Source organism: Rhinichthys klamathensis, unplaced genomic scaffold (genome assembly GCF_029890125.1).
Source record: "Rhinichthys klamathensis goyatoka isolate OS25496 unplaced genomic scaffold, OSU_Roscu_1.1 h1tg000040l_1, whole genome shotgun sequence".
NCBI classification, from domain to species: domain Eukaryota; kingdom Metazoa; phylum Chordata; class Actinopteri; order Cypriniformes; family Leuciscidae; genus Rhinichthys; species Rhinichthys klamathensis.
The window spans coordinates 9,442,487-9,468,157 of record NW_026606587.1 but is presented as its reverse complement, the minus strand read 5'-3'; the positions used below and the strand labels follow the sequence as shown (position 1 = coordinate 9,468,157).

At 36.6% G+C, this 25,671-nt stretch overlaps 1 protein-coding gene across 1 annotated transcript; it reads right to left on the bottom strand.

Annotated features, from left to right (window-relative positions):
- Positions 1-3,183: 3,183 nt before the first annotated feature.
- clcn6 (chloride channel 6) lies at positions 3,184-25,182 on the bottom strand. The gene is made up of 23 exons (XM_056246783.1): positions 25,068-25,182; positions 24,209-24,274; positions 24,017-24,082; positions 23,867-23,932; positions 23,524-23,590; positions 23,332-23,438; positions 22,405-22,531; positions 21,584-21,651; positions 19,863-19,921; positions 19,136-19,268; positions 18,911-19,024; positions 17,985-18,151; positions 17,736-17,853; positions 15,325-15,454; positions 14,016-14,169; positions 13,720-13,876; positions 13,386-13,492; positions 12,529-12,715; positions 10,435-10,592; positions 8,509-8,665; positions 6,896-7,003; positions 6,534-6,659; positions 3,184-3,815 (listed from the first exon to the last, which is right to left on the bottom strand). Exons 1-23 carry the CDS (start codon positions 25,140-25,142, stop codon positions 3,735-3,737), a joined length of 2,598 nt encoding a protein of 865 aa, XP_056102758.1. The 5' UTR covers positions 25,143-25,182; the 3' UTR covers positions 3,184-3,734.
- Between the last annotated feature and the right edge of the window lie 489 nt (positions 25,183-25,671).

Below are 25,671 nucleotides of genomic sequence, written 5' to 3'. Positions count from 1 at the left end.
TTTGAGATCATCATATAGTTTTAAACATATAATAGGCTTATTAAAAGTCTGTGTTAGTGACATATCAAAAAACATCTTTGTGAAAGATTGGAAACCTGTAAAAGAATTGAAAATTCCACGAACATGTTGCCTCCCTTATAAATTGATGTTTTATTAAGCACGTTCAGATAATTAACACGGGTGGAGAGCACTCAGCAATCATGATTAAAACGTGTATATAGACTCAGCAGTCTCACCTCATTTCTCTGACAGTTTAGCAGCGTCCGTCCTTCTCCACTCTTCTAGTCCTTAACCACTTTACATACAGGGGGGTGTACTCTGGGTTCGGGCCGAATTCCGAGCTCGGAGCCCTCCCCTCGGACAGCACGCCAAATACGCATTATACTTTATTCCTTTTAATTGTATGTAAGTGTGAACTCGTGTTTCTTAGTACAAAAGGCTGTGAACTGGAATGAAAGCACAATGACAACGTCCTAATTTGCCATTGAGGAAAGCCACAATTAGCTCTCAACATTTTATGAGCCTTGTTTCCTTGGTGGAAATCGTATCTTTGCTGAAATAGTCCATGTCCGACACATCAGCCTAAATTAGGAGGTTTGATGCATGTGTCAGAGTGTGTTTAACTCCACACACTCGGCCGTGAAGAACTTAATGAATCCGCCACTGAGCTGGACTGTGAATATGACTGACTGAAAAGCAGGTGCAGGGACTCTTTATTCATGTCAAACTGCTCATTCCTGCTAGAAAGTGCTTTTTCATGTACTCGTCATACACGTCTTAATACTGGATAGTACATAAAACTCACAATGTACATAGATGGAAATCATGCGATTTATTGCTATATCACAATTAAGTGCATTTTAAATAATTTCACTACATTGCTTTGAGCAGATGTTGCCATGTCCAGTCCATGCGTTTCTTCATTTCTATCTCCCTCTAATGTAAATATATTTCAAAGAAAATATGCATACTTTTTTACTAATAGTCAATTTAGCGTCAACTTTTGCCTTTGTCACTCCTCAATATCACTTTTATAGTATTATTCATTTCACTAAAAGTAATTTCCTTAATGCCATCATCCTCCAGAATGTGACAGTGTTGCATTAGTGATCAATTGAAAATATATAAAAATGGAAAAGTTATATATATATATATATATATATATATATATAAACATTATTGCTGTTTTTACTGTATTTTGATTAAATAAATGCAGCCTTGGTGAGAAATAAATCTTAACGACCAAGAACTTTTAAATGGTAGTGTATTTGTACATTTGTGTACAAATACATAGTGTATTATATATATATATATATATATATACACACACACACACACGTGTGTGTATATGGCTTACATCTAGAACGGCATATACAAATACACTACCATTTAAAAGTACTGTGCAAAAGTCTTTGGCACATTAGTATTTGCACACCAAAAAAATGGTTTTAAGCCAGTTATTTATATCTTTTGCTGTAGTGTGTCAGAAGGAAGTATCAGTTTACATTTCCAAACATTCCTATTGCCATTAATTGTAAAAATCTAGTGCGATTTTAGTATGCACAAGGAGTGTGACAAGAGTGTATGATCCACACAGAGATCTGATCTCACCATCACTGAGTCCTTCTATGATTACATGAAGAAACAGAAAAAAAATGAGACCGACGAAATCCAGAAGTGTGGCAACATCTCCAAGACGCTTGAAGAAACCTGTCAATTTTGATTTCATGGTGACGTTTATCAGGGCCTATTTTTGAAAACTCTTTGTACAAGAACTTCCTTTAATTGCACACACATACAAAAAGCATATAAGGTTGTGTTATAGCTGTGTGAGGTCCACCATTATGTGTGAAACTATACTCTGATTCATATACTGTAATAATTGATTTTTTAAGACAATGACCAGCATCTGGTTATGAAAGCTGATTGGCACGTTTTATACAGTTCTTCTAACTTAACCATTTTATGCTATAAGAACAGTTTTAGAAATCCTATTAGGAATGCTGTAGAAATTCTGACCAAAAACTGAACTCATTCTACCAAGCAAGCTTACAAGAGAATTTTATTTTGACTATACTGCATTGTATCATTCACCTGAAAAACCATAATGATAGAATACATGACACTAGAATGGAGTATTGAGATTACAGATGATTTTCACATAACATTTGCATGTCACTTTATGAAGCTCTTATAACAGACGGATGGTGTTCAGTCAACTGTTTATACCTGCAGCACATATTTAGTCAACAAATAATCTGTATGGTTATAAAACATACTTCTGAAAAGACACATCAAATAAAACTGTGATGGTTTCACCTCACAATAAAAAACTGCAATAGATAAATGACATTTTAAAGCATAATTTAAAACATTATTTGCAGCATAAACTGTATGTGATAAATCTCCACAGTGGAATTCCTCTTAAATAAATCAAAGAAAAAAAAAGAGAAGGAATGTGTAGTATACAAATGTGCCATCATTTCTTCTAATACTATTTAGTCTGCTCTTATAAGTCCCTTGAAATCAAACCACAGTCGCATTATGATACTGATATCATGACTGTACATTACAGTGGATGTCAGATTACAAAAACAAGAATATTACATAAATACATAAATCCCTGTAATTTAGTGCCTTGATGGTGGTTTGATTGGTTCATTAATACAAACACACCCTGAGCACTTTCTTCCCTGACAAAAAAAAAACATCAAGAATGTCAGGAAATTTCAATGGAATGGGCATAATGATTATTTGAAGATGCGCTAATAACAGTAAAAATATTGTTAATGCCACAATTACAATTTTCCACTTGTTATAAACGCCAAAAATGACAAAGGTCTCATGAAAATATGTCAAATTGCACCCAAAATCAAAGAAAAGGAAAAAGTTCATTTGTTTATAGAGTAAATTAAGCCTTATTTAACAATGTGTTTAACAATATATGTGCCATATATGAATTAAGCAATTCCAATTATTTATATTTTGATGACTCTCTTTACATTAACAAATACAGTGAATTTTAAAACAAATCTCTGTATTATTCTAATACAATAATTTGATCGAAATCAGAATAAATGATGGCAATATAATTGAAATATTACTTTAACAGAACAGTAACGAGAATCATTTTTCATTTGGGGGAAATGTGCTTCATTATCATAATGCCATAATGCAAAAAAAAAAAAATCTAATGGTCTAAAAGAAATGTCTTTATACACACACAAATCTTTCTTTTGATTCTGGGGTGAATAATGACACAGACCTGTTCTTGGTTTCATAATATTTACCCTATAAGTTAAAAGATTTCGACCAGGGACTGTGGTCAGTGGTTTATCTCACCCTTTGTGCAAAAGCAAACATTCATAAATACACAGAAATGGTCGGCACAATTTAAAACATTCAGAACTTAAAGAGACTAAATTAAAAGTGCTACAGTGAGGTTGGTAAAGCACGGGCAGAGAACATCGTCAGTATGAGGAAATCAGGATGCTTTCCTGAAATGTGTTGATTAATGGTATCTCACCTGCATTAGTGCGTGTTTGTGTGTGTTTGTGCCTGGACGGGTCAGATACCGAACTCTAGGAATGGCTTAAGGGTCGACCTGAAGCAGAGGTTCAGGTCCGGAGGCGATCTGGTCTCAGGTCCCTGGAGCGTTCGGCTCATCTCGTCTCATCTCAAGCGAGCCACTACTCGAGTATGGCTGATTGATCACAGACGGCGCCAGAGGAGTCTTAGATTGTGATGTAATGCTGTCGAAGTTTAGCAACTAAAAACTCATGGGTAAGATTATGTCTGGTGATTATTCCCACAATCTGCAAGAGACACAAACAGCAAAACACAAATGTATGAAACCATTCTTGCACAGTTTACTAAGCTTCATCCAAGAAAATATATTCTGAGAAAAAAAATGTAAATTCTGTTGTCATTTTGCTTTTTTTGTTCATTTTGGAGCTTTAGAGCCCCTGGTCACTATATACTTTCACTGAATGGGAAAAAAGCAGCATGAACATTGTACAAAATTTCACCTCGTGTTCCACACGACACCATAAAGGCCAGTAAGTGATGATAGAATTTTAATTTTTTGGTGAATTATTCCTTTAAAAGGGTCATTTGATGGTTCTAAAAAGAACATTATTTTGTGTATTTGGTTTAATGCGGTTTTAAGTTACAAAAAGTCACTATTTTACACATACCCTACATTATTGTTGCTCCTCTATGCCCCACCTTTCTGAAACGCGTTGATTTTTACAAAGCTCATCATTCTGAAAAGCGCGGTGTGCTCTGATTGGCAATTCAGTGCATTGTGATTGGCCTGAAAACCTGAAGCGTGTGACGGAAACGTCACGCCCCTTACCATATTTGGAACATCAGCTCCCAAAGCAATAATGACAGGTGATAATGTCGGTACTACCTTATCAATTCGAGCCCGAATCTGATGCAGATGACCAAGCTGATCGATCAACTTTGCCAGCGCGACTGGACCAGAACTTATCAGATTGGTAAGGTTCTATTTCATTGGGGGGATAATTACTGATTATAATGACTTATACTGTCTTTTTAAGCTTTGCGCCGAATTACTGTTACCGGGGGGGTGGGTTGGGGGACACACACCATGTAAACATAAAAACCATGTCTGCATTTGTGATCGTAGAAATGACAAACAAGCGGTACTCTCTACTGCTCAAATCTCGTGTTTGAATGTTGAGCCTGTAAGTATGTTTTCATATTTTAAGAATTTGCTACTGTGTCTGTGAGTCATAAGTGCCAGAATGCAAAGATAGAATTGCCCCACTTTCTAGAATCAGCCTTTGTGCACAGCCGGCCTTGTACTCTCCCAGGTTCTGGAAACAGTCCTCTGAAAAATGCGCAGCACACAGACGAATATTTCGGTTGTACTGTTCTGTGTTGTAAATAAAGCTTAACCACTGTTTTCTAATTGTGTCCTCTTTTGGAAGGCCAGACAAAGTAGCTTGGCTTTCGCAACAAAAACCACATCGTCTCCACGACATGGCGGCAACAATAGTACAGTGAGAATACAAGTCACGCCTTCTTTCTTTGCGTATACATTTGGCCGGTATTATGAAACTCTGCCCACACACACTGACGTAGATTTGTGAGGGCCTGTGAGAACGAAGCGTGGCTGAGCCCTAACTTTTACAAAGAATATCTCTTTAGGTTTGAGACTTTGAGCTTTGTAACTCTGCAGATCTAATACATGCACAAACAGCTACATAACACACTAAAGAAAAAGGAAAACAAGAAATCACATCATATGACCCCTTTAAGTTCAAATTAACCCTCTGGGGTCCTTCATTTCAGAGACACACTCAGGACCTTCGGGTCCAAATGGGCCGGACGGGTGGGATTAATATTTATAAACAAAAAATCATCTTTTTTTTTTTACTTGTTTTTATAATATTTTTTCTTTTCTTTTTTGTTTTTTTGAGATAATTTCAAAAATTAAAATGATTTATAATTAATATTAATGCAATAATTATGACCCATTTTTTCCCCATTGAATATAATATAAATTTTTTTTTTTTTTTTTTTAAAGCTGTATTTCATTTTAGAGTCAAGCCTAGGCCTCATGAAAGCAATTTTTGAAATGAGATGGATGCCATCTGGTGGACAAATTTAGCATTTTAAAAATTCAAAACCTATATGTAATCTGAATTTATTAGTGTGTATGTGTATAAAAGTGTGTTTGTGTGTGTGTGGATGTGTCTGTTTTGCACTCTTGATGTTTTATAGATTCACCCCTTCACTGTTGTGTGCTTTTTTTATGGATCGTGGCTGATTTGTAGATGGTATGCACAAAAAAACTCTGTATTTTCACATTTTTGCCAATTTCCCATTAATTTCCTATGCGGGTCCATTTGGACCCGAAGGTCCTGAGTGTGACTATTTTTTTATAACCACTTAGACTATTCAAATCCTGTCCCCAATTTTTTTGGGTGTTCATATACCTAGTACCAACAAAGTCACTAAATTTCGGACCATTCCGATAAAGCTATGATTTAAAAAATATATATATTTAAATGCTTCGGGTCCATTTGGGCCGAAGGACCCCGAAGACACAGGTGGTTTCTTCTATATTTATTTGCCACTTTGTTTCCAACGACGTGTTTAGATGTTTGTGCTTATTAAAGGTGTTTACACAACAACTAAAAACGGAAACGTTTTTCTTTTGCCTTTCTGAAAACGATCCCTGTTCACACGGGTCCGCGAAAATGACTAAAAACGCTGCGTTATGCATTCCAGGCCAGTAGTTGGCGAAGTCACTTTGTAAAGAAGCACTACGCTGTAGACGGAACACACAATACGCATGCGTATGACGTCACCGTTTTCACAGTTTACATGGAGGCGATAATGGTATCGTTTTCAAAAACTTGCACTTTGAAACCTGTCTTTAAAAGTTCGCATATTCAGGCCCCCAAAACTCCATTGTTGTGTAAATGAACGGTCAAAACACATAAAGAGGTTTAGTTGAAAACAGTGTAGTGCAAACATCCCCTCAGTCTACGACGTACCTCTCCCACGGCATTGACTACAGGTAAGTGTCGAAGCCCCATGGTCCTGAACAGATTGAATACTTGGGAGACGCGTGTATTTGGAGAGACTGTATTCGGACAGGGGTTCATGTAAGGAGTCACATCCTGCAAAAAAAACGAACAAAGAAAAACAAAATTAGGCTAATTATGTCTGAGAGAGACCACTGAACAAACTGTCATCACTGCATGGCTCACTTTACAACAAGAGCTCTTCAACGTTTCCAATTAACACCAATTAATAGTCATTATGCACACCAACACACATCATGTATAACTGATATACAGCAGTTTATGGAGAGTCACAGCATTCCCTGATGAGTTTTATAGGTCAGAGGACTTGCCACAATCATGCGTGGATTGAGAAGGGCCAGGTCGAGATCGTGGATGTCAGGGAATCGTGGGTAGTCCTCAGTCATCTCTGAATGAGAGAGCCGTGGCTGTGAGGCGCTCTACAGAGTGGAGGAAGAGAGAGAGATAGGTTGGTTGACATGTATCTGGTTGATTCGTGTAGTGCTATGAACAAGTTAAACAAGGGCAAATTAAAGTAAGGTGAGCGGGGCTTGGTAGATCGACTGGTAAAGGCTGTATTTCAAAGATGGCTCCTGCCTGTATATGCGAAGTTGACTGTATGTTTAAAATATCTTCTTATTAAACTGTCTGGACACTGACAAAGTTCTCAATGCTTCGGTTTGAAGGTAGGGACCCTCATTATGCTACCGTATTAGTGTGGGGCTATTTTGAGCCTTGTTAGTGGTATTAACAAGCGATTTTTATTTGTCATTACACTATGCCCAATATACTAGCGTTATACTAGCTTTATAGGCTAAACTGTTTGTAGAGATAAAACTATTTACATTCGATAATCATGAAAACAAATCTCAGATAACGGTTGACTAGGTAACAATGTGTAATTAGACCAAATGTTCATTTTGCGCCGGAGTTCTCCTTTAAGTCAAATGTTTAAACAATCTCCGCCCTCTGAATACACAAAAAAGGGGGGACGAGGCCTGGTTGAGCTCCATTATTGAAGACAGTGCTGTCGCTATGTTAAAGAGATGCTGTTTTTTCCACCCTGTTTCCTAAGGCTGACCAACTTGGTTAAGGCTGAGTGGATACATTTTAAACACTGTTAACCCCGATCACAACACACTGGGCCAGCTAACCAATAACAGCACATTTCGTATTTAGGAAGGAGGGGCTTCATCTAAACCGGAAATATACGGCACGTTCGAGCCAGACTAGGGAGAGAGGAGCTATAATAATGTAAAATATGTGAAAAATAATGTGCTTTTTGAACAACCAAGAATGAAAGCATATGCAAGTACACACCAAAAACAACATCATAAAACATTGTAAAAGAGCATTATAGGACCCCTTTAAATGAGGAACATTGTGATGTTTTTGTTCCCAGAAGAAACCTCAAGACTACAATGGAGCCATTTCAGGGAGTTCAGAAACTGTGCTTATTGATATAGAGAATAACTCCCTTTGGATTGGATTTGTGCTTTCTAACTTTGCAGACCTTTTTAATGCTCAAACAGCAACATTACACACACTAAGAAAAAGTTGAAAATGTAAAAAAAAAAAAAAACACAAGACCCCTTTAATGAGAGTGGTTAATAATAATATTCTTCCCTGATCATGCTGCCTTGATTAGCCAAATGGTGGAGAAAGCTATAAAGTTTTAATAAAATATTATTAAAAAAACAGGAACAATTATTAATAAATTCCATAACTTATAATTGAATTTTAATGTGCACTTTCAAGTAATTATAAGGCATACACATAAGGGGACTACAGGGATGATTTGACCGCCTCAAAGAATGATGAGAGTAATATGCAGAAAATCGAGGTGGACAATGAAGGCAAGAGAAAAGGTGATGAGACAGGAAGAGAAGAAGAGCGAAGAATCAAGGAGAAGGGAAACAAGAGGAGGCAATTGAATGACACTGACCGACTGGTTTTCAGCATAGCAGACTCCGCGGATCAGCAAGTTGACGAGCTGTGAACGCAGGATGAGCCCGTGAAAGGTGAGCGGGCGGAACCTCTCCTCCATGGTCCACTCCTCACTGGGAGACTGGTCCGGGTAAAGGTTTGGGTACGGCACATGCCTGCCAACATCAACACCACACAGCGGTCTCGTGTTAAGGGCTCACGTGGGAAAATAGATTTCCTTTGCTCTTTTTAAATAAAAGGCACAATACTGTCACAGCTCCTCCCCAGTACACCGACATCATTTATTAAAAATAAACAGCAAAACCATTCATTGAAAAATATCAGCATATTAGTATATGATCTCTTATATTTTCAATATTATTCAATATTTAACTGGTCTGCCCTGGATTACATATAGAGGATTTAAAAGTACAAGAGCAAAAAAAACTGTTAAAATCTAAGAGTAAAAGAGAGGATGGAAGTGTTAAAGCAGCACTAAGTAGGAATTCCGTTTTTGTCAAACAGCGACCCCTAGAGTCGCTGTGGAGTACTTGTACTGTCATGAACAGCACTTATGCAGAGATGGCTTGCACTCATGGCCGGATCCCCTCCCCCTGTACACCCATAGACAGTATAAGAAGTGGACAGAGCCATCTCATTGGAACTCAGTTGAGACAGTTGAAGCCCATTTTTAGCGATTTTTGAGCACTTCCGTTCCTGAAGCGCAGACTCAAACCGACTCAAACTAAGCTTGATGACGTGAGCAAGCTGTCTGACAGACGTAAATCTTCTAGTAGCTGTGCGTGAAAATTGCCAACGTTAATCTTGCAGAGACGGGGAACTTGAGCAAAGAGTTCTTTGGCGTGAGTGAGCAGGAGTAAGTATTCTGTTGCTTTTATGGACTCATTATCTACGGGCTTCTCCCTTGACGGGACGTCCCCCCGATTGCCTGCGAGCTTCTCCTCCTGTCTGTACGGTAATTTCTGTACAGCGCGACAGAGAGTCGAGTGGTTATGACGCAATCGTTAGCCTATTTTTACAAAAACTGTTTCTACGGGGCCATAATGTAACATAGAAGGTAATGGAGCCCTTTATACATTGTCATGTTTCTTTAGAAATAAATAATGGACAAATGGAGTCTTTAAACGCCTCAGATGTAAAGTTATTCGCTGTCAAAGTGACGCCAACATGAATGGGAGTCAATGGAAATGCTAACGCAAGTGAAGTTCTGCTACAAGATGGCGGCACCCAGCCGGCTTCAACTTCCGGTCGATGGATTACCCCCTTGTGTACACCGGTACCTGTTCAGTAGGATGGACGCTGTAACGAGTGGAAATAAGGTATGGCCCCTTTAAGAGCTGCGCACGCCCTGTTTAACTGTCGGCAATCTATATTGTATGTGCGCCTCGGACACCACATGTATACGGCGCCGGGTTATTTCTGTTTGATGCTCATTTTATCAGAATTTTATCAGATCTGTTTTTTGCCATAAAGCAATTCGTTACCTCGCGAGACCTGATATCACACGATACTTCCTAACACTGAGGCCGGCGGCTCGCCGGCCCAAAGTTGCAAGGGTGGTTTTGCGGCTCACAGGCACCAGGGGGGTGCGAGACGACCACCATTCAACACGAAATCAGTAATATAAAGTAATTACAATGACTCCAAAGCAGTAAAAAAGTTACTTAGTTCACCTTTAATGTCACCAAATGCCTGTTTTTGGTGTAAGAAAAAAGTTATAAGAGGACTTCTGGGAGCTATAAATGCTCAAAAGTGGAGAATATGCAGTGTTTAAATATTTCTGTGACAATATATGCATGCAAAGTACTGTTATATGAATTCATCTTGTCTCAATGCTCAATGTTCTCATAATATAAGATGCTTTTCAATTGGAACAGGGTGATAATAGTTCTGGAGGTAAAAGGTCAAAGTTCATCCTACTGACCTCCTCTCCAGCATCTGCTGAAGCATGTCCTGCCCTTCCTCCGCCGGCTCCACAACAACCTGCTCATCACACACATTGCGTAGCTCACTCGACGGGTATGATTTCATCGACTGACACCTCCGTCTCTGCTCCCCCGCACGCGTCAACACACTGGTTTTCTGAAGGAGCAGAAACAACAAGAGTAAACAGGGTTTTGTTTTTTGGACATAGAAACAAAATTAATTAGTAATCATAAATTAACAATACAGCATTTATTAATTTTGGTTCATGTTAATCATCATGCTTATTGCTAATACATTTTTACACAACTTTTTATTTTATTTTAAAACAAATGATGATATATATTGTAGGGCTTGATCTACCCATCGGATTTAAGTTAGATTTTGAGTGGATACATATTTTAGATGTGGATAAAGTTAAAATATATTAATGAAAGATTATAAAAAAATTTTTTTTTAGAATTACATATAGTAGTCAAGTCACATTTATTTATATAGCACTTTTTACAATACTGGTTGTTTCAAAGCAGCTTTACAGAGGTAACAGGAAAATATGCAACAAAATTTGTTTCCAGAAGAAAAAAGCGTCACAGTCCAGCTTAAGTAAATTCAGTGATGTTTCATTTTTGATGTAAAAAAGTTATTAATTTAGTTCATTTATATATATTGCCGCTGATGTCATCGTCCAGCTCAGTTCAGTTCTCATATAATGGTGTCAATGCAGGCAGATCAATAATATTGTTGAAAATTAAATGAAATGTTCAATTTAATGTCTCCAACTAAGCAATCCAAAAGACAATAGCAACAAAGGTGAAAAAAAGGTGAAAAGGCAACAGTGGCAAGGAACCAAAACTCCATCAGATGACAAAATGGAGAAAAAAACCTTGGGAGAAACCAGGCTCAGTCAGGGGGCCAATGACCGAACAGTGTATGATTATGATTCAGCCAGCATTATAGGTCAGAAGTCAGATTGGATTGGAACAATCAGAATATTATCCAGTTCCTAGTAATAACAACAATAATGAATAGTACACAATAGCATTGATTAGTTTCATAATGAAGTCATGCTCCGAGTCAAAGCAGAGTTTCCTCAGTCACGTGAAAATAGTGTTCTGTGAAATAGTTGTCTAATGACATGTGTTTCAATAGAAATTACATTAAAGTGTATCTTATTTTACCATAAATGCTTGTCAGTAAATTTTAACCATATAAGTGATGATGAATTAATGAATAAAGATGTACTGTAAAATGGTTGTCTTTTTTCTTTTCTTTTGTATCACAATGACATTGTACTGTAATTTGTTGAAAAACCTGTCCAATTTCTTGCAATCAATATTCCACATACATTAATGTGTACATTTTGTACCATTGAAATTGATATATGCTATGCTATACATAATGCATCCTTGTGGATTTTCAGTCATTGTCATCAAAACCGTAGGCATAGTTTACATCAGGAAATACTGACTGAGTACACGGTTATATCGACAACATGGCTAAGCATTGTTTGCGGCATCAATTTAATAATTTTAATAAATATAGTAATTTAATTTAATAAATATGTTATTACTGCATCCTGTTAATGTACAACAATACTGAGGTTCAAATAGTATCTGCCACTATTTATAAGTTAATAGCATCTAACAACTATTTGCACTTATTGCAAAGAACTTTATATTTGTATATTTTGCAAAGAAAATATTTACTTTTGAGAGATGAACCAAGGATTTTAGCATTGTGTTGTGTGGTTTGTATGAATAGTTTCGAGAAATGCACTTACTGGTTTGCAAATGCTAAGGATGATTTAAGAAATGTGCCAAAGCATCTGAGAAAAACTGTATCAGTTAAAGTAAAAAAAAACACAAAAAAACACCCCCTAGTCTCTGTAATAATTCGATCCCTAATTATGGTTCAGGTCCTTCCTTCAATATAGTCTATTTTATCATCCGGCAGGCAAAAAGTCACTTCAACTCTATCAAATAAAGCTAATTTGTGTGTTACTGAGCGAGACGTAAAACCAGTAGACCATTTGCACCATCTTGTGGTCAAAACACTGTGGATAAAGATAAATACTGGTACAAATGGTGTGATGTACCTTGAATTTGATATTGTTGCTTATGAGGATATTTCCCTTCATAAACTCCTTCTCGTTATCTCTGTTCTCGGTGACGACGGGGAAGGCGTGATAGACTGTGGTCCTCAGGATGCTGACCAGAGACTGAATACGGGTGTGAGGATACACGTATGTCAGGTTGGGCTCCATGATGTCACTGGCTGTCAATCTAACAGGGAGATGGGGATCAATTAAAAACAAACAAGACAAATTTGTACAAGACAAATTATGAAGGGACATATTAATTCATACGAACTAAGGATTTAAACGACGTTTGAGAAATAAACGTAGTATTTGAATGAATGAACGAACCAACCAAGGATTTTAAGCAAAGAATGAATGAATGAAAGAGATAAACTAAAGATTTGAATGAATAACTGAATTAATTAATGAATTTTAAGAGATAAGATAAGGATTTTAAGCAGTGAATGAATTAATATTTTTTAAGAGATAAACTTAAGATTTTACTTTTCTTAGTGATTAGACTTTTTTTTCTTCTTTTTTTTTACATGAACTCAACCTCATAACCACAAGAACACCCTAACTTAAGATTTTAAGCAATGACTGAATGAATTAATTTTAAGAGATGAGATAAGGATTTTAAGCATTTAATGAGTGCAATGAATGAATGAAGTGGCCCCAAAGGCATTTAGACACATCATGTACGAACATCATTGCATTACAAAATAGCATATTTTTCCTAGAACTTGGATTATTTGACAAATAATGTTATGAAATGCAGAGATTTTTAAGTGTGTCTTAAAAGTTCAAATTCTTGGAACCTCTGTGATCCTCAATAATAAAAAGCCACTGTGACACGTGTAATACAAAGGTCTCACTTGTCCATCTCGACTTCTGTTTCCCACTCCAGCAGCGGGACTCCTTTCAGGTGAATGTGAATATCATATATTCCCTTATTAAAGAAATCTCCTGTCCATTTGGCCACCTGACAAAAACAATGGTAGTTAGTTATGTAGATTCTTTTTTTTTTTTTTACCATATTACATTTTAATTCTGATATACTGGGAAGACATTTATTAAGGGTGTAGTCTGATAGTTGAAAAGTCACACAAACTGTCCAAATAATAGTATTTATCATCACACAAATTTCCTGGATGATGATTTCCTATAAGACAAAAAAACCCCACCAAATTCTGATTTTTGTTTTCCTACCATCAGTGTAATCATAATGGGAAGTCCGTAGGTGATCTCATTGGTCGATTCAATTAAGATTACTGTCAGGCTGATGGTCATTCTAACCACGCCTCCTAGGAAGGCAGCTGCTCCAATCAAGGCAAAGGTCCCCGAATAGATTTGCATATGGAAGTTACTGCAATTACACAGTAAAACAAAATTTTACATTTATGCAAAAAGATGATGATGAATAAGATGCGTTAAATACATGTGTCCTGTTCCAAAAGGGTGACCTTGGTAGTTCTTAGGACACTATAAACAGAAATAAATCTTACATTTTGAGGACATTGGCCACCAGGCGTCCAAGTGAAGCTCCACAGAGAAGAGATGCGACAAACAGACCACTGGGGATGGACACACCATATGTCCAACAGCTCAGAAAAAAATACAGCACGAAGAAAAGCGAGAGGGTGACCGGACTGAAGGTAGCTGTGAACAAAGCCAGAACAAGTGAGAAAGAAAGACAGAGAGGGTTAGAAAATAGAGTTGTATAGTCATTTATACATCTCAGGAAACTTCAACTTGATTTCTACGGATTACAATATCAAAGAGGTGAGGGTTGGATGTTTAATGAAAATTTGGATTATAACAATTATGAAATCAAGATAAAACTTTTATTGTGCCACATTCCGTTTCACAATGAGGCTCTAATCATTTTTTTTTTTTTTACTTTACAGCAGTGTGATTTCACCCTCGCTAAATGTTTAGTAGTTTTTAGTAGGTGTGGAAGTGCACTACAGTTAATTATTTTGGTCTCATTTATTTTAATATAATTTATTTGAAATATTCACTACCGTTGAAAGGTTTTAGATCGTTAAGTCTCTTCTGCTAACCAAGGCTGCATTTATTTGATCCAAAATACAGCAAAAACAGTAATATATGAAATGTTTTGACAATTTAAAATAACTTTTATATTTGAATACATTTAAAAATGTAATTTATTCCTGTGAGGCAAAGCTGAATTTTCAGCATCATTACTCCAGTCTTCAGTGTCACATGATCCTTTAGAAATCATTCTAATATGCAGATTAGTCTCCACCTCCACTAGTCTCATCGTGGTGGAGGAAACAAATTCAAATTACAACTCAAAAGTTTGGGGTAAATAGGATTAAAGATAAATATATTATTACTTTTATTGAGCAAGGAGGCATTCAATTGATCAATAAATTGGTCTTTATTAAATTGAAGACTGGAGTAATGGCTTGGCATCAAAGGAATAAATTACATTTGAAAATATGTTAAAACATTTTTTTTTTTTACAATATTTCACAATATTACTGTTTGTGCTGTATTTTTTTTTTACCAAATAAATTAATCCTTGGTGAGCAAAAGAGTTTTCAAAAACATAAAAAAAAAAAAAATCATAATTATTCCAAACTTTTGATCTGTAGTGGATTATTAATAAGTCATTGAGTAATCGTAATATTGACCAAAAGATTATTTATGCAAATGTGCAGTCCTAAAACAGGTTGAGGTGGAGTAAATGACATATATATCACATTTTGGGTAAATTGGGGTAGTACATTCAAAATAGCAAACCATGCTAACCTAAACACAGTACATTGCTGCAAATACGTTTCTTACCATTCTGGTGGAAGAGCTGATGGATTGCCACCTCTTGAGGGTTGAAGAACAGAGTCGCCATGTCATTATATGTGTTGTTGTAGCAGAAGAATCGTCGTATGGTTGAGTTCACCTCCTCATTTACAGAACCCTACAAAACACAAACCATAACTTCACCTACAGTCCGATTCATACTGCACACGAAAAAGGACAGCTTTTTAGAAATTAGAAGTTATAATCTCATAAAAATAAACTGAAGTGTGGACCTGGGGTGTGTTTCCCAAAATCATCGTTAGCCAACTATGGTTGCAACTTGTCATTACCAACAAAGCTAAACAACTTGGTGTTTCCCGAAACCATAGTTCCATCGAACATTCGCAAACAGCATCGCAAACGTGCGTGGTTGGAACTATAGCTATCGAGCTGTGGTTAGAAGCAGAGTTTCCTGTTAAAATGACATGTGGACTATATAGATAGAAAATGCTATTGGGCACAGCATCAAGCTAACATTCAAGTCAAGTCAAGTCAAGTCAAGTCATCTTCATTTATATAGCGCTTTTAACAATGGAGATTGTTTCAAAGCAGCTTTACAGAGATAAACATACAATTTACGGTAACAGAGATTGTTTTGGCTTTATAGCGATTTTGAATAATGTTATTTCCGGCTAAAGTTGGTTTTGATTGATTCACTTCCAGCAAAATTATCATTTTTTATTACATTAGGGGCCACTAAGACGACGGCGTTCTCTCTAAACAGACTTTAAACGCGAACCTGTGACCTGATGGCATTCAATACATTCTATATCTTTCATCCCATTTAAATATACATTTTAATCATACATTTTAGCATGTCAACAATCAGCCCTGTTTTTGAGGAGTGTGCATGTGGGTAAATGCACAAGGAAATCAAACATTAAATAAAGCAAAATATTTTTAGGGAAATAGTCGTGACTAGCTAGTTAGTTTCTACAACGATGCATCATACTTTGGTGGTAAGCAGTGAGTTATGTCGTTGTGCGGGAAACACACCCCAGGTTGTATACCAACAGTTCAATATCTTGCTGCTGTTATTTCAGCTCAGCAAGTAATCATTACTTTCATCATAACTTACTGTTCATTTTGTATTGCAAAACACTTGTGCTGCTACTGAGTTGGGATATGGGTAAGGTTAAGGACAGGTTTGGTGGTATGATTAGGTTTCAGGGTGGCTTAAGGGGTAATGGAAGGGTCAACAGTGTAATTGTAGATGTAACCACAGAAATTAATTACAGATGTAATTACAACAAAGGTATTTTTAAATATTGGTACAATGTAAAAACATCCATGTACTAGAGTTCTGGATAAACTGAGAATCACCTTTTTTTGTTTCAAAAAGAGATCATGACCCTCCCACGATTACAGACAACTAAATAAAATAATGCAATTTACTAGAGGTTCTGACAAAATATAAATTGCTGCAGTCTATTTAAAACTGTTTAATTGATTAGAATTCATATTTTAAAAAAGTGGTTTGAATGAATGATTCAATGACTCACTCATAAAGACTTCACTTGCTTCATTACTGGATGAATCAGCGTTTTTGACCGAATCTCTTGAATGAATTATTTAATGACGAATACATTTCTTAACAGCCACAACTGGTGGCATAACAATGTAATCGATACAATTGTTATTTGAAGTGCCAAGTTAAGTTACTTTTTTTAAAAGCATATTTGAATGCTACAGATCCCAATCTGAATTCTGACTTATGATGCTGCTTGAATCATAATCCCACCATGTTCGTTCGTTGGCCAGAAGAGAACTGACACCCCGACTGAGCCTGGTTTCTCCCAAGGTTTTTTTTTCTCCATCCTGTCACCTGATGGAGTTTGAGTTCCTTGCCACTGTCGCCTCTGGCTTGCTTAGTTAGGGACACTTAATATTCAACAATATTATTGATCTGACTGTACTGACGCTGTTGTATGATAAATGAACTGAGCTGGATGACTTTATTTTATTTTTTGCAAAACTGCTTTATAGATGAAATAAACTAATTGAATAATTGATGATCTTTACAACAGAACTGAATCAACACTGAAATGAGTTCAGCTGAACAACAGACGAAATGCATGATTTTCCTGTGATCACTGTAAAGCTGCTTTGAAACAATCTGTATTGTATAAAACGCTATATAAATAAAGGTGACTTGACTAGGAGAAAGATTGTGTGGGTATATGAATCATGATTGCAATCATTTAAGGATTAATCGTGCAGCTCTAGTATGTACACAGTAAGAACATTGTGTCAAATGATTAATTTAAATGTTATTACAAAGTAGTTAAAGCCATTTAATATAAAGTGGGACCAAAGAAGCTAAGAAAAATAGAGTAGTTATAATAAGAGAGAAAAATAGTGAAGTTATAAGAGAGAAAAGAAGCTGGTCTCAGTCTGACCTGTGTTGATGTGTTGTTATTTATGGTGGAGACTAAATCTCGGCACTCCCCAAGAGTCACTGAAGCCATGAAGATCACTAGTGTGGTCACCATACACACCAATAGACTCTCCAACACCCTGCCAATAAAAGAAATATAAAATATTGTCATATGTACAACTCAGAAAGCTACTCTCTTTATATCTGGGTAGTTAAATTCTAAAGTTTCATTCAATACTAAATCCAAATAAGTAAGATATCTCTCGGTCACCTGATGAATCTTGCTTTGGGATGAACGTTTCTCATCCGGTATTTTGCCAGCCGTTTGTTGATGCAGTTGAACAGCGCGCCGAGCAGACCTCCTGCCACCCCCATTAATACAAAAAACGCCAAATCTACTGCCGTCCACAAATGACATGACTTATCTCCATCTGTGCACTAAAGATAGCAAAGAAAAACAAATAAGGCAACACCACAAACCTGCTTGAGTTTGCTTTCATTGATTCATTGATCATTTTAAGTCAACAGGAAACAGCATTCACAAATAATCAGCAAGCTTAAGGTCAAATTTACCCTCAATAGCATCTTAGCATTTATGACTTAATATTAAAATAATTGCATTAACTATTATTTATCTTAAAAAAAAAAAAAAGCTGCATTACCTATAACATTAGGCTTAATCAAATAGCATTCTGGCTTCTAACTTTTTTTAAACTAAACATCAGGTGACGTCAGGTGAAAAGGACATTACAATTTTATAAAATATTATAAAAATATATTTTTTAATACTGTGCACTAATTAATTATTCACAGTAAGAATGGGCAATAACTCTTAAATGCATAACTCGGGTCTTTTTAAAGTATAATAAAAATATATAAGAATATCTTTTTGCAAATTAATTTGTTTGTGAAAAGTGTATAGGATTTCTGCTAGTGACCCGAGGTATGTCATAGTGTAAGTATATGTTTTTCTGCGCAACAGTAATTGAATCTCTAATGACTCATTAAGTGCAATTCACCGTTTATTCTGAAGGGTTAAGAATGTAATAGGCCAAATAAATATTTAAATGTAAAAGAGGACAGGAAAGGATTTGGTTCTTTTAAATGTTACTACCATATTATCACCTGACTTACATCAACACAATAAAAATGCATATAATAAAGGGAACTTAATGTTTTCATTCTGTAGTTCTTCACCTTGAACTCTCCAAAGTTGAGCAGGCCAGGGAGCTGGAATGATCCCCATTTATTGAAGTTGATCCCAGAACGAAAGAAGTTGAGTGTAAAAGTGGCAGACATGGAGCAGAACAACTAAAAGACAGAAGAGAGACAGAGACAGGGAATTATAATGGATTAAGGTCAAGTAGCACTTTGAGCACATACCAAAAATACATGACCAAAACCCAACAAACATCAACATACCACTTTCCATGTGAGAGCCTGGTTCCAGAAGGATGACCCCTCCTCCAGACTAAAGAGTGTGCCCCCTATGGGTGCCCCGAAGGCAGCCGCAACTCCGGCTGCTGCACCCGCTGACACAAAATCCCTTTTGTCCCTTAACACAACATAACATAAATAAAAAAATGAGGGCACTTTTGATATCCCAGTTATTAATACACAGTCAGTCTTATTGAGCACATTCTAAAGATGCAAAAAAAAAATATATATATATTATTTATAAAAAATATTATTTATTAATTATAATAAAATAATATCATACAACAGTAATATTCTAAAGATAAAAGGCTAACACTTTACAATAAGGCCTAATTAACATTAGTTAATGTATTAACTAACCTGCGCTAACATTGTTAATATTAGTTAATACAATAATAATTCTCATTCTTACTTCATGTTAACAAATGAAACCTTATTGTAAAGAGTAACCAAAAAGTTTATTTTTTTAAAAGCTACACATGATATTGGATCATGTTAACCAAAAAAACTATTTCTGTAATTAGCTTTAAACATCGATACATTTTCCATTTCAGTCAATTATCACTGGATAAAATGTTCTATACTGCACATTTTCACATAGAAATATACCACATTACAAAGGTAAAGGGTTGCAGCCAGTGGAGGTAAATGCTGTTTTACATTCATTTTGCACTATGTAATAAATTATTTAGTGCGTGGTGTGATACATCACCTGTCACTGCGGAAATATGGGAAGTGAAAGCGAATCTTCTTGAAGGTGATGCTCTGAAACTAAGCAGACATACAAACATGCGTTCAAAAGATTTAACTTTGAATGTTGCCGGTTAAGATGATGCATAAATTACTTACCAGGTAACATTCAGATCACAAAATCATCAACCATCTAAAGTATTGTAGGGGTGAGCGAATATGGGTAGAACTCTTTACTGCGGCTGCCCTAGTACTTCAGAAATCCCTTTAAAAGTATACATGTGAATTATACGTGGCACAATAGCCTTCATCATCACAGTATGCTAATGCTTATCTAATGCAAAGGATTCATCAATATGCGGATCGAGGACTGTTGAGAGACTCCAGGCACTGGATGGTCTCTGGGGAGACAAGAATCGATTGCACCTCAATGACACATCTGTACCATTTGCTTCACAAAACACATGTGCTTTCCACTACAGACTATTTATCTACTAGTGTGTTCTAACATGTAACTATGCCATGTTATGTTTGATCTCATTTGACAGCTTATAAACTGAACTGAAAGGTGGTGAACTTAATAGAGATATTAAAGTATCCTAATGTACAATAAAGTACTATTTGGTACCTACGTTTTGGTGTTGATATTCCACTCATGTTTAAAGAGGTGGTATAAACATGCCCCTTTTTACAATATGTAAAATAAGTCTATGTGTGTATGTGAAGTTTTAGCTCAAAATATCCCACAGATCATTTTTTACACCATGTTAAAATTGTCCCCTTTTGAGGGTCAGTAAAAACACGTAGTTTCGTAATAAATGCAAATGAGCTGCTGCAGAGGGCGGAGCTTCAAGAGCTTGTGTGTGTGTGTGTGTAGCTCTGATTACCTCACACAGACAAGCACTAAAATGTCAGAAACTGTTCTGCCTTTTATGTTTAAACTAGAGTCAAACAATGATGGAGAGACTCAAGAAGAAGTGACATGATTATATGTAAAATGCAACAGGACATTTCCGAATGGTTAGTTGATGAATTTATGTTGCTGATGTGGAGTTAACTATCTCAAATTATCATATTCTGTCATGATAATCTATAAAAACGCTTGTGTGGGAACTGTTGTAAGATGCCTACAGAGTGACATGCTATTGCATTTGTGTTACGTACTGTATTGCATGTGAAAAGACGGATGCGACAGCTTAAGCAGACTCACAAATGTGCTCTACTACAACAACTCTTCCTCTTCTCAACATGGACGGCGTGTTCCCGGGGGCGGGGTTTATGTAATTTTAAGGTTGGTGATGTCACTAACCCAGAAGGAATGTCGTGTAGTCCCTACCAGCCGTTAGTAGTAGTCTTTAAAAAACGATTTCTTTAAAAGCAAATAGGTGGTTTTAAAGGCTTAAATAGGCTTTGCTTTGAACTTTGAGCGTTGTAACTTTGCAGATGTTGTTTATGCTCAAACAGCAAAATTACACACTAACTAAAGTTAGAAAAGTGAAATCATAATCAACCACCCCTTTAACAATGCTTTGCTCAGGGTATAAGAAGAAAAGGTAACTGTTGATCTGGGAGAAAAGCTTTAACCCTGCCACTCCCGTGCATGGGTGCGTAACCTCATACTACAAGACAGTATGACATACTGTCAAGCTTAACTTCTTTCTATGGCAGAAAGGTTAAAGATTAGTGAAATCAATATGTGTATTACTCAGCTCACGTTGGAAATATCAGCATATGGAGGAGTACCTGAGGAAGTCCTGCCCCTACTATCGCTCCACTGTGGATCATCGGTCCCTCTTTACCCACAAACAACCCTGAAACAAAAAACAATACTGAGTCAGCCTGGAACAACTTTTAAAAGACCTACCACTGTCATTGGTCTGCAAGGCTCTGGAAAACATCAAGTAATTTATTGACATATTACCATCATCAGGCCAGTTTACACATATGTTTCTTGAAAATCTTAAAGGTAGGGTATGGGATTTGCAAAACGGCCGGCAGATTTTGAAAATACAAACTCAAAAGGTCCTACCTTCTTTCCTCCAACGCTGGCCCTGACTCCACCCATTCAAAGAACATGGACGCGCAATCATGCATCTGCAAAACTCAGATGCGCGAGATTGCACTTACTCTCTCTCTCTCTGTACCGGGGCGACTTGCACTTACTGTGACTGGGTCACGAGCTTTGAGTATGAGCACGAAGGGGACACGCGCGTGAGGGGGATGGGGAGGGGGGCATGGTACAACCGTTTGATTGACGCACTGACTGTACAATGATTCTAGGCGGTCTTGGAAATGATTGGCTGGAGTTTTTCCGAGTCCTGCCCGTTCCACAGATGATTAAATTGCTAAATTTTCATTTCAGTGCTTCTAACTCAGTGGCTGTAAGTGGGTTAGGAATAGGATTTCAAGTGATATTGAAAAAATGGTCAATAAAGAAAATCACATACCCCACCTTTAACCAAAAATAGTTTTAATTGGCAATCACCATTAAGTCATATAGAGCACAGAGCCAGGCTTTATTATAATCTTTGTACCGCTGATATAGGCAATTTTCTCATAATTACCTCCAGCAACAGCAAACAGGACACCAGTGACTTTACAAATGAAGGTCCGCAGCCGCACAATCCCTGGAATCTTTACTCCGTTAAGGTAACTTTTAATTTCTGGGATACCAGACCCAGCTGCAACAGGCTTTATACAGGAAAAAAACAGATTCATTATACACACAAACACTATACAATTATTAAATTAGCTTTTTTTTAAGAATAGCATGCAATTAAGATTTTATAATTTCTATAAATGATATATATATTTATGTAATTTATATCTAAATTATATATATATATATATGTGTGTGTGTGTGTGTGTTCACATCCTGATAGCAATCAATAATAGAAGTGGTCTAAATATTAAAACATGTATATATATCTTCTGTGGAAGTCTCAGGATCAAAAAATGTTCGTCCAATCATTGCATTAGGTCCGAATTCGGTTCTGAATGTCCTACCTGCCTGTCAACACATGTATTTTCATTACTCCGCACACCCTACTCGCTCAGACATCACACATCATTAGCATGTTTCATGTTATGCAGAGTTGCAGACAGACAGCCACAGAGCGCCAAAAAACAAACAGCAGCCACCTTTTACAGTTCCTCCTGAACCAAAACAAGGAGCTTATGCTGCGTTCATGCCATGTCATAACAATAATTACAAGATGGCAACCTGTGACGATTTACCCGGAGCTGTCGGACTCGGATTTATGCGTTTCTTGATGTCAACACTATCAAGTTAAGGGGTAATTTAACGCAGTCTTTCATGCCGGGATGCTTTGTAGACTCTGCTGTGCGTGTTCATGTGCTTTGATGGAGACGTGGCTTTGGAAAGCACTGTGAAGGGAGGGTAGGATCTCATGCTTTCAAAGCTAGGTTGCTATTGCTAGCCTCTCTGAAATTCCCTACCCTAACTTTAATGTATATTCAGATGTTCTTACCTCAATGAGCACCAGAACACTGGAGATGAATATGAACATCATATTGAGAGCCAGCAGCTCCAGTAATGAGAGAGCTAAACAGCCATTCTCACTGCAATCCTCCACAGCTAAACAACAGGTCAAGGACTCCAATCAGCAAATGGGGCAAAGTAACAAGCCAAAACACAAAGCAGCATTGAGCAGAAAAGATACATTTTCCAACCAAGCTGAACTTTAGCTGAGTGAAGAGCCGCACAAAGAAATCCACAAACAGGCCAGTCTGAAAAAAGAGAAAAATCACAATTTTTTTATAACCATAGAAACTGTACTGAGATGAAATGTCAAATATTATACCAACTAGGCTACTGACCACAACAAAGACATTAGTTCTCATTTTATATTGTAGTTATAATTTTATATTGCATATTTTACTCCCACAGGATCTACAATCCTCTATAAGTTTCAAACTCTATAGTAGAAATATCAAGACAGTATAAAAACAGCTTTTGCAATTGATCAAAATTATTTTAGATGCATAAACCACCCCGAAACATACCAGGCCTGTTGATACTCCAATTGCAAAGACCAAAATCCACTTTATCGCTTCATACTTTCTGGCTTTCTGTAAGAGAAATTAGATAATTAGCTTGGTAAACAAGGACCTGACATCATCGAATATGATAAATGATGACATAACACATTTTACCTTATTATCCAACCCCTCTAAAACCTCCAAGAATGGCTCATTTATGCATCGGTCATAATCCAAACTCTGAAATGTAAAATATTAATGAAGACATTACATGCAGCATTCATATTGTTCAGACATCACAGGTAAAGACAAAATATCAAGTATGTTTCAAGTCTTAGAATTACTTTATGTCCATTATTCACTGACCTCATAGTCTTTTCTTGGCAATATTTCATCATCATCATCATCTTCTCTGGTTTCACCCAGTATTGTCTAACAAGCAAAAGCCAGAATAAAATCATATAATCAGATTAACACATTCAGAAAATGAGATCAGATGCTTTAGAAAGTAAATCCCCGATGGTTTCCTTTTGGTGGTTCTAAGGTTTCCCAGACTGGGATGATCTCAGTCTTTAAAATGAACAGATGGCATGTGACGACTCTAAACAATGGAGGGACTCTTTCTCAGTCAGTACATTTCTGACATTTCATTTTATTATACCTAGAATAATGACTGAAGCAGAAGATTTGTCTACAATCTCTTTTTTTTTGTCTTTATTTGTCTTTACAACAATAAGAAACTCATTAACATAATTATTAAATCAGGTTAATCATCATAAAATCAAGAATTACAAGTTGTGTCTCATAACCTGATGAGCTGACTATTTAGATAATATTTTGGTGATATAATTCCCAAATTACAAGACGTCCAAATGACATGATGCCCTAATGACATATTATCCAAAACTGCTGCACTGGCCAATATGCCCAATGTCGTCTAGATAGGGAGCACACTAAATTCAGAAACAGTTAACGTTACACTTTCACGTTCAGTGATAATGCCTATGAATTCAGTAGTTTGTTGAGTTTTACTGCTCTCAGTACACTCAGTTTGATTGCTAAACTCATTGTTAGTGTACACTTGATTTACATGGTGCTGTTTACAGTGAATGTGGGTGGAGAATAACAGATGAAGCATCATTTTGCGCATTAGAAAGGACGCGCATAACATTCAACAAGGCGCTTTCCGTTATGAAACAGATAATACACATAAATTCACTCATACCAGCTCCTCTGGTGTTCTTATATCGCCTTCATTGCAGCAGCAATGACAACACAAACAGCCTCCACAACACGCCATCTTCAGCAACACACCGCTACTAGAGCGCACCTGATCACATGACCATCACACGAGAGCTGAGGCATTCAAGCGCGCACCAGCTGCGTAACTTTAACGCAGACAAGCTGGATTCAATCGTTTTTTAGTCAAGCGCGCGCCAGCTACCCAGCTTTACGTGTACAAAACGCACTAGGTCCATGTGCATTATAATATTACAGGAAAAATTAAACAAAAGACTTCAAAGATTAAAGAACAGTTTAAATAAATAGGTTGATTGTTGACTTTTATTTTCTTTTTTCAGTGTGGGCGTGTGCTGCTTATCTGCCTTTATCCTGCACATACACATAGCTCTTTTTAATTTAAAATGTATTTGTTTTATTATTCAATGCCATGAGAACAAGAGGTATTACATATTCACATTACATTCGCTGCCAGGAAATGAAAGACAATAAATAAATAAAAATAGAGAAAAAAGAAATAGAAAAATTACATAAAATCCAGTGCTTTCAAAGCATTACATGTTTTCAGCGCTTTTTTTTTTGTTCCAAAA